Source organism: Neophocaena asiaeorientalis, unplaced genomic scaffold, assembly GCF_003031525.2.
Source record: "Neophocaena asiaeorientalis asiaeorientalis breed wild unplaced genomic scaffold, Neophocaena_asiaeorientalis_V1.1 scaffold240, whole genome shotgun sequence".
Classification (NCBI taxonomy): domain Eukaryota; kingdom Metazoa; phylum Chordata; class Mammalia; order Artiodactyla; family Phocoenidae; genus Neophocaena; species Neophocaena asiaeorientalis.
In genome coordinates this window covers 3,202,297-3,210,987 of record NW_020185331.1, presented here as the reverse complement: position 1 = coordinate 3,210,987, position 8,691 = coordinate 3,202,297, and the positions used below count along the sequence as shown (strand labels likewise).

The window sequence follows — 8,691 nt, the reverse complement described above, 5'->3', positions numbered from 1 at the left end:
TAATTTTTCTTTGTCTTTAATTTTTGCCAGTTTGATTACTATGTGTCTCAGCGTGTTTCTCCTTGGGTTTATCCTGTATGGGACTCTCTGCACTTCCCAGATTTGGGTGGCTATTTCCTTTCCCATGTCAGCGAAGTTTTTGACTATAATCTCTTCAGACATTTTCTCAGGTCCTTTCTCTCTCTCTTCTCCTTCTGGGACCCCTATAATGTGAATGTTGTTGCGTTTAATGTTGTCCCAGATGTCTCTTAGGGTGTCTTCATTTCTTTTCATTCTTTTTTCTTTATTCTGTTCCACAGCGGTGAATTCCACCGTTCTGTCTTCCAGGTCACTTATCCATTCTTCTGCCTCAGTTATTCTGCTATTGATTCCTTCTGGTGTAGTTTTCATTTCAGTTATTGTATTGTTCATCTCTGTTTGTTTGTTCTTTAATTCTTCTAGGTCTTTGTTAAACATTTCTTGCATCTTCTCGATCTTTGCCTCCATTCTTTTTCCGAGGTCCTGGGTCATCTTCACTATTGTTATTCTGAATTCTTTTTCTGGAAGGTTGCCTATCTCCACTTCATTTAGTTGTTTTTCTGGGGTTTTACCTTGTTCCTTCATCTGGTACATAGCCCTCTGCCTTTTCATCTTGTCTGTCTTTCTGTGAGTGTGGTCTTTGTTCCACAGGCTGCAGGATTGTAGTTCTTCTTGCTTCTGCTGTCTGCCCTCTGACCGCCCGTAGATTCTTATACCCTATTCATGCAAGGGTGGGGAATGTCTCATTCTAGCCAATCAACATACATTGAATATCACCAATTTCTCCAATAAGAGTCCATTTCCAACACCCATTATGCGAAATTGACAAATTACTCATTTCAGTAACAGAAAAACTCATTGCTAACGTTCATTATGCTACTTAGCAAAGCATCCAGTGTTGCTAAGAGATAAAAAGATAGCTGAAGCCCTTATAACAGCTGCATCTGGAATTGGGCCTTTCCGGTACAATGCTAGCTAACCACTCCTGGGTGTGAGCCCCTAATTAAAGAAAATGACAGCCCCCAGGGTATAATAAAGTATCCAACATATGCATTAAAACACACTGCTTTTGCTAAAGAATTTTAAAGTAAATTACATTTAATAGGGGGCAGAGAAGAGACTTCCTCATTATTTATTATCTGTCTCATTCTTGATTGCATTTATTTCAATTATTCCTTGCTGTACAATTAAAAGAAAATTTAAAGGCACAGTCATAATTTATTCTAAAGAGATATAAAGTCATTAGCCAAAATGCTACATCCCTGCCATGAGAAACAGGCTTTCTTTTCAATTTTATTTTCCCCTTTTGATGGTGGTAGAAGAAATATTAGAAATAGGGTTCTCAAACTCAGACCTTTAGTGGAGCACCCCCACTCAATACAAGATTGCACACATACAGCACCGCTGACAGCTGGCTGTCCAGACCATGTCCATTGGTGCGGGTTGTGCACTGCACGACATAAAGCAATCCATTTCTTTTCTGGTAGCTCATATTTTGTCAAAAAAGTTTTTGCCCCCGTCCTCATTATTTCTTTAAGTAGATGTCATTTCTTCACAATGACTTTTCAAACATTGAAACAGAGATTTCATATTAGTCTCTTTACCAGGCAAAACATTCATAAATCTTTCGGCCTTTCTCCTAGTAACACTTTACTGGACATGAGTTTGTGTTAAAATACAGGGTCTAAAATTAAACACAGTACTCTCAGTGCAGAGCACAGTGAAACTTCTGCTTCCCAGGACCTGAGGCCCATGCTCTTACAACGTGATGACAACCTATGATTGTTTTAGATCTTTGCCAGTTTCATCATGCTATTAAGAAAAATCAAGCTTGTGGTCAGCTAAAACCCTCAGATCATTTTTTCATATCAAGGCCTCACCTGGGGCAGATTTCTCATCAGCAGACTGAGTTATATCCTTGTGACTTTTAGGTGACCATGGAGATTACTTCCGGCTGCTGCTTCCAGGTACCTACACTGTCACTGCCACAGCACCCAGGTTTGACCCAGAGACAGTGAGTGTGACCGTGGGTCCTGGGGAACCCAAACTGGTGAGTTAGGCTGACCTTTACAGAGCACTGTAAAGATCACTTATACAGAGTTACAAATAATCGATTGTATAGTTCTAATCTTTGCCAAGCTTCCCTCTTTCACCATTTAAAAAAATATTCATTGCTCTCATGTGCTAATTTTTCTTCTGTCATTCTCCTATTACATCCTTACCCACTTCCTTTTGGTTTTTCCTTTTCCTTCTAACATAGCATAATGATTAAAACACTACCTGATTCTAAATCCAGCTCATTTGTCCACAGATCTTGGACAAGCTACCTGATCGCTCTCATTCTCAGTTTCTTCCTCTGTAAATTGGTAATAATAGTGCCTCCTTCACAAGAGGTTGAAATGAGAAAGTGCATGTAAAGCCTTTAGTACAGTGACTTATATGTAGAAAGTGCTCAACAAATGTTAGTTCGTAAATCCCAGAGACCTTGCCTAGATACACAGGCTTACGTTGTTCTGCGCCGTCAGCAAGGACTACCACCAGATGGCACTCTGCCCCCTCCTGATGCCCATGTGCCCGGGCAGCCTTGCTTTCCACTCACCTCAGCAAAGAGCCAGCTGCGCTCCAATATTCAGCTCTCCGAAAGGCTTTCTTTTATAGATAGGATGAGAAGCAAAGAACTGTTTTGATCTACAGCCTGGACCTTTTTAGCTTTGGTCGTATTAGATCGTGATCTCAGAGGCAAAGAGGCTCAAAGATCATGGACACTAATCCTCTGGTTTCTCAAACGAGGAAAAGGTAATGATGCCATCCTGGTTAATGAGCATCTATGGACCTTTTTCTCATGTCAGGTCTTCCCTCCTCAGTCTGTCCTGTTCCTTCTCTATACATCCCAAGAGCTTAGCAGACCCTCCCTCCCCTTTCCCTGTTAACTCAGTGCAGTCAAGTTTCTTGCCTTTTCAAATAGTTATAGGTACTATTCATTGAACAGCCACTATGTGTCAGACATTATCTGAGAGCTTTCCAGAATTATCTCATTTAAGCTTCATAACAATCCTGTAAGGTAGATCTACATATCCCCATTTGTGGCTGAGGAAAGTGAAGCTTAGAGAACATAAGTAACTTGTCCAATACCACACAGTGAGTAAGTGGGAGCTGTGTTTCCAGCCTCTGTGGGGCTTTCAGGACTGCCTTCTTAGCCAGTCTGTTACAGGGCCTCGAGCTAAGCTCACAACCTCTGTTCATAATCCCTTATTTTAACACAAGGATGAAGGTCAAGAGCTCCTTAAATCCTTTGAAACTTCCTCTGAAATTTCTAGACAGTTCCCCCTTTCCCCTTCACTCCCATCTCCTGCAGGATATAAACGACTTCTACTTGCAGATGCAGAGAACAGAGTAACTCTTCCCTGGCAGCCTGTTACCTGGTCCCAATTTCCTTACCAATGCATCCTCTTTCCCTTTTTTCTTGTTATCCCCCTGCTCCTCATCTACGCTAAAATCAAACGACTGTTATGCAGCTGCTTACAGAAGTCTTGCACTACATGCAAGTCTATTCAATTGCAAATTCAAACAAGGACAAATCCTCTTAAGTAACAAATTCTGCTTCAAAAGATCTCATCTCCTTTGTCATATAGCCTTTAAATTAATTAACATAACACATCGTTGTATCAAATATAACTCAGAGGGGGGAAAATCTGTCTTTTGGATACAATTCTCAGATACAGTCACAACTCAGAATACGTTTATTGATCCCAGCTGAGTCTTTTCCCATTCTAAAGCAGAGATCCATTTGGTTGAGGGAAAAGAAAAAAGATCATTTACTAGAGGGTTTTCATGCTGCTATTAAAACTCCTTAAAGTATCTCCGAGAGTCCAGTGTTTTCCCCTTGGTTTTCCCCACTGCCTTCCAGATGTCCCGCTCCTTTAATTTCCTCTGTCCTCCCCTCATTTTGTTGTCTCTCTCTCTCTCTCTCTCTTTCTTTCGTTTTCTTGATCCTTATATTACTATATAGGAAATAGTACTAATTGGCTCTGATTTCTCCCGCTTTGGGAGAGCTAGCAGAAAAGCTGGCTGTGGTTTGTTGTGAAAGGGGCAAGAAATAACCCCGTGAAGAGGTCTGTCTGTCACATGTTTTCCAACTCCCCTCTGGCTTCAGCAGCTCACACTGTTCCCAGGGCCTGAAAGCCAAGGATGCCTCTGGGGAGTGTGGTTAGAACACTGTGCCACACCCTCGCCTTTTCCTTCCTGGGACAGCTCTATGGCTTCTGCACAGCCAGCACATCCCACACTTGTCAGTCAGAAGCATCTTTACCTCTGTGTGCACGGCCAGAAGGGAAGTTTCAATGTACTGCACATGGACACTGGGAATTTAAGAATCCATACTAACAATCTATATCATCTCTACTGTCTCTATTTCCAAACAATCATGACAGAAAGTTTAGCTCTGGAGGTCTGAGGCACTCTTTGGCGTTCCTGAGCACAACGCCTATGATTCACAGAGCCAGCATAAAGGGGATTATTGTGGCACCATCAATCTTAGTTCTTGTGCTGAACAACAGTATCGGTAAAATCACGGTTTGAGGTGTAGATATAATTTTTTCTATTACAAATAAATAAATGTACATTAAGTTCATGTCGATATACCCTGTGTATCACCAGTGATTATGTGCCACTTTGAGGGGAATGTTAGCCAAGCCTATATGACACCACCAATGCTGCTCTGGGTGGTTGCTGTGATATTCTCCTTGGTCCCTTGTCCTCAGAACCCGGAACCATGGTAAAACAAGGTCCAAACTGGTCTTCCGACAATTTCAATCCTAGGAAATGGAAAACTGATTCCTGTGCTCTCCTAGCTTCTTTTTCTTTTTTCCAGGTTAATTTCCAACTCAAGAGAAGCACCCCTCCAGCAGCCCCTAAGAGGAGAGGCCCCAACTCAGGGCATAGAGGCAGAGTCTTACCAAAGAAAGTACAGCCCCGGGCAGCTAAGAAAAAAGAGATGATGGTGAAACAGTCCCAGAGAGTCCCTGCCTGAAATCCACAGTCCCCGGGGCAACACTTTAGAAAGGCTTTGTTCCCACTCTCACACCAGATGAAGCATTCTTTCTATTTTATTATCTGAGACATATTTAAATATAAACATATTCAGAACAACTCAGAATGGTCTCCATCTGTTCCAGGGGTAAACCCTCTGATGCAGCAGTACATACATGCAGTGGTGTTCAGTAAGATTTTCTGATTCTGAGGGTATGGTTTAGGTCCAGCAGGCTCTATGCCAGTCTACGCTGTGTCCAGAGACTGGTTCTGGCTGGTTAGTCACTATCTCTAGAGTCTAGCAGAGAGCCTGCAACACAGTAAGTACCCAATGAAGGTTTCTGGATGAAAGGCTGAAAGGCTGAAATGATCCATCATTACATAGCAAGACCAGGTGACCAATTCTGAAATCCCAGAGGACTGTTTCAACAAGAGCCAGTAGTTTCTTATTAAGAAAAGGATTTCAGACACAAACACCTAGTCCCACTGCTTCATACATGGGCATTTTAAATAATACGCATCTTTCAAACATTTTCTGGGCGTATAAGTGTAATGCAGATGCCCCTGTGGAATGACTGTGTCCTGACCCTGTTGCCAGGGATACACAGCACTCTCCACCCCACTGAGTTCTCCAGAACGAACCCATCTGTACTAAAAGTGTTATTAAGCAAAGTAGATGTCACTGAAGATTTTGAAGGCATGGGTAGTCTTTCATCACACATCAGTCAAGTTCATAAACCTCCACTGGGCATGCTGGGGTTCCCAAGTACCCTGTCCCCAGGGCTTGCTGGGGGGTCTTTACCCATCATCACCCATTTCAGGGAGCCTCAGTGAGACAGGGCAGAGGCTCCATTTCCCCCGACTTGCTCTACCTCCCCCCACCTTGTCAGCCTCCCCCACTGGCGCCCCAGCCTCTAACTCACCCAGACCTTTCTTAACATTGAGCAAAGTAGCTGCTCTCAGCAAGTATTCCCACACCCACCAGAAAACAAGAGGTGCTCTAGCTGTGACAGTCCACCCTCTGCAGGAGGCCATTCAAGATCAGGAGTAACACATGATTTACTTTTGTCACTTGAGCAATCTCTCAATCTGCGGTTAAAAGGGAAACAGAAGAAAAATATGCCTTTTCCCATTTAAAAAGGAAATTCTCTCCTCAGGTGATGTTTTCTTTCTTCCCAATTTTAATCCCATATCCCTTGGTTCCCTTCTTATTGTTAGAAAGAAGGAGCTACTTGAGAGGTCTCTTTTCAATTCAGTGAGACTTTGTGCCTGAGGTTGCCATATGCAGTCGATTTTTCCAGATTGTCTGAATATCACTTACTTTGATTTCACCTTCCCTCGTACATAGCCATTTAGCAGAGCTGATGTTTGCAAAGTATGGTCACAGTGCTTTCTCTGGCCCAACCGTATGCTTTTATTTATTCATTTACTCATTCATTCATGCAGGGGACATTCATTGAGTCCTTGCTCTCAATAAATGCAGAGAATACAAAGAGAAATAAGATACAGCTCATTATCTCAGGGCTGCCGTGACCTAGTTGGGAAGACAAATAGGTCATTACATTGCCTTGTGATAATCGCTGTGATGCAGTGAACTCTGGGGCAGGGGGATGGGGAGACTGTGCGAAGGGCCCTACCATAGTCTTGGGAAGATCAGGAAAGGCATATCAGAGTTCGTGAAGTCTACGGTGAGATGTAATAAGGTCAGATAAATAGGCATTGGCCAGGGGGAGAGAAATGGGGGAGCAAGAGTTAGGTTGAGGGGACTGCAAGTACCGAGGGCTGGAGGCTCTGGGGAGGGCGGCCTTTAGGGAGCTGCAAGAAATTCAGCACAGGGGGAGTGAGTGAGGTGCCCAGAGAGGCCAGTGGGGTGGGGAGGGGCGAGACCATGCAGGACCTTTGAACCATATTACAGAGCTTGGACTTTATCCTGAGGAGAACAAGGAGCCGTCGGAGGGTTCCACTGAGGGGAGCCACAGAATCAGATGTAGAGCCATCACCCTGGCTGTGGCCTCAAGAGCTGGCTGGAGCGGCGGCAAGGCTGACTCAGTGAGAAGGCTGCTGAGAGCCGGGTGAGAGAAGGTAGCCCAAACTGGGGCTGAGCAACAGGGGTGGGGACCACCAGGCAACTCATGAGTTACCCAGAGGGCTTCCTGTCAGCCCCCGATGGCTTCACTGCCCTCTTCAAGATTTGCAGCCATCTCATTCAGACCCTCCCAGCCTGCCATCCTGAGGATTTTAAGCACTAAAGGAGATGCAGGTTTTCAACCAAACCTTAAAGACTATCCTGAGTAAAATTCACCCAAGCAGGAGGTGATAATACGGACAGAATATTATATGGAAAATACAGGGTCTGGCCGTGACCGTACAAAAATTTCTCAATATGGAGAAAGGATGTGAAATCAGAGCTGAGGGCGGAGAGAGAGGGCAGGATTCAGAGAACACGAAGGAACGTCCTCCAACTTTGAGTCCAGCATTCTCCTGGCCAGGAGCCTTTCTATTTTATGTCTAGGATCTTATTTTAGAGAGGAGGTCTTCCGTACAAAATGCCAGCCTAGATAGATAATGTTTCCCAAAGGGGTAGAATACTGTAGTTAAGGGCATGGGTTTTCGACTCTGACAGACCTGAGTTTTAATCCTAGCTCCGCTCCTTATTTGCTGCATGACCTTGAACAAGTAACTTACCTTCTCTGAATCATGGTTACTCATATGGAAAAAAGAAATGGAAATAATATCTACCTTCACTTGGAATTAAAGGTGAGACTCTCATAAATCAGTAGGGAGGGGAAGGCAGCTCCTGACCTGGACCCTCAGAGGATTATCATTCAAACTAGTCAATTGTAAACCAGTGAGGCTGACAGGGACATCGTGGACTTAGGGGTGCAAAGGGGAGTTTGGAAGTGAGGCAGGTCCCGAGGAGCTGAACCCAGCCTATTCTGTCTCTCTCTCTCTTTTTTTTTTTTTTAAATCTCATGTGCTGGAAGGTCTTCGTGTGTTCCATATTCTTCCTAGCACTTTTCCTTCCAGATTGAAGATTTTTTTTGACACAGTGATTTTCCTCATGTGACTAGATAGGAGAATTCCCAATTTTCAGACAGGATGATACCTAATGACTGTTGGACCTGGTACTGGTGCCTGAAGAAGTTTCTGCTCTGGTAAGCTGTGACTACCTTACCTTTTCATTTTACTCTGCCCAGCACTCAGAACAGTGCCTGGTATATATAAACACAGCAAACATATTTGTTGAGTGAATAATTCCAGGATTATTTTCATATTTTTTCCTCAGCCTCTCCTCTTTTACTATTTTTCTTCTTTTATCTAGTATAGTTTTGAGCATGCTTTTTTTTTTTTTTTTTACGGTACACGGGCCTCTCACTGTTGTGGCCTCTCCCATTGCGGAGCACAGGCTCCAGACGTGCAGGCTCAGCGGCCATGGCTCACGGGCCCAGCCGCTCTGCGGCATGTGGGATCTTCCCAGACCGGGGCACAAACCCATGTCCCCTGCATCGGCAGGCGGACTACTGCGCCACCAGGGAAGCCCCTGAGCATGCAGTTTTAAAATTATTATTATAAACCATGGTAGGCCGAATTCTAAAATGAGTCCCCATGACCCCTGCCCTTGTATAATCCCTCCCCTTGCAGGTG

The 8,691-nt window shown here is 44.0% G+C and overlaps 1 protein-coding gene across 1 annotated transcript in view; it reads left to right on the top strand.

Annotated features, from left to right (window-relative positions):
* Positions 1-5,166, top strand: part of CPN1 (carboxypeptidase N subunit 1) — a 24,416-nt gene extending 19,250 nt beyond the window's left edge. The window contains exons 8-9 of the mRNA XM_024734990.1: positions 1,950-2,068; positions 4,889-5,166. Of these exons, the coding sequence (XP_024590758.1) occupies positions 1,950-2,068; positions 4,889-5,047 (278 nt within the window). The 3' untranslated portion in view covers positions 5,048-5,166. The remainder of the gene's footprint in view (positions 1-1,949; positions 2,069-4,888) is intronic.
* Positions 5,167-8,691: the final 3,525 nt, after the last annotated feature.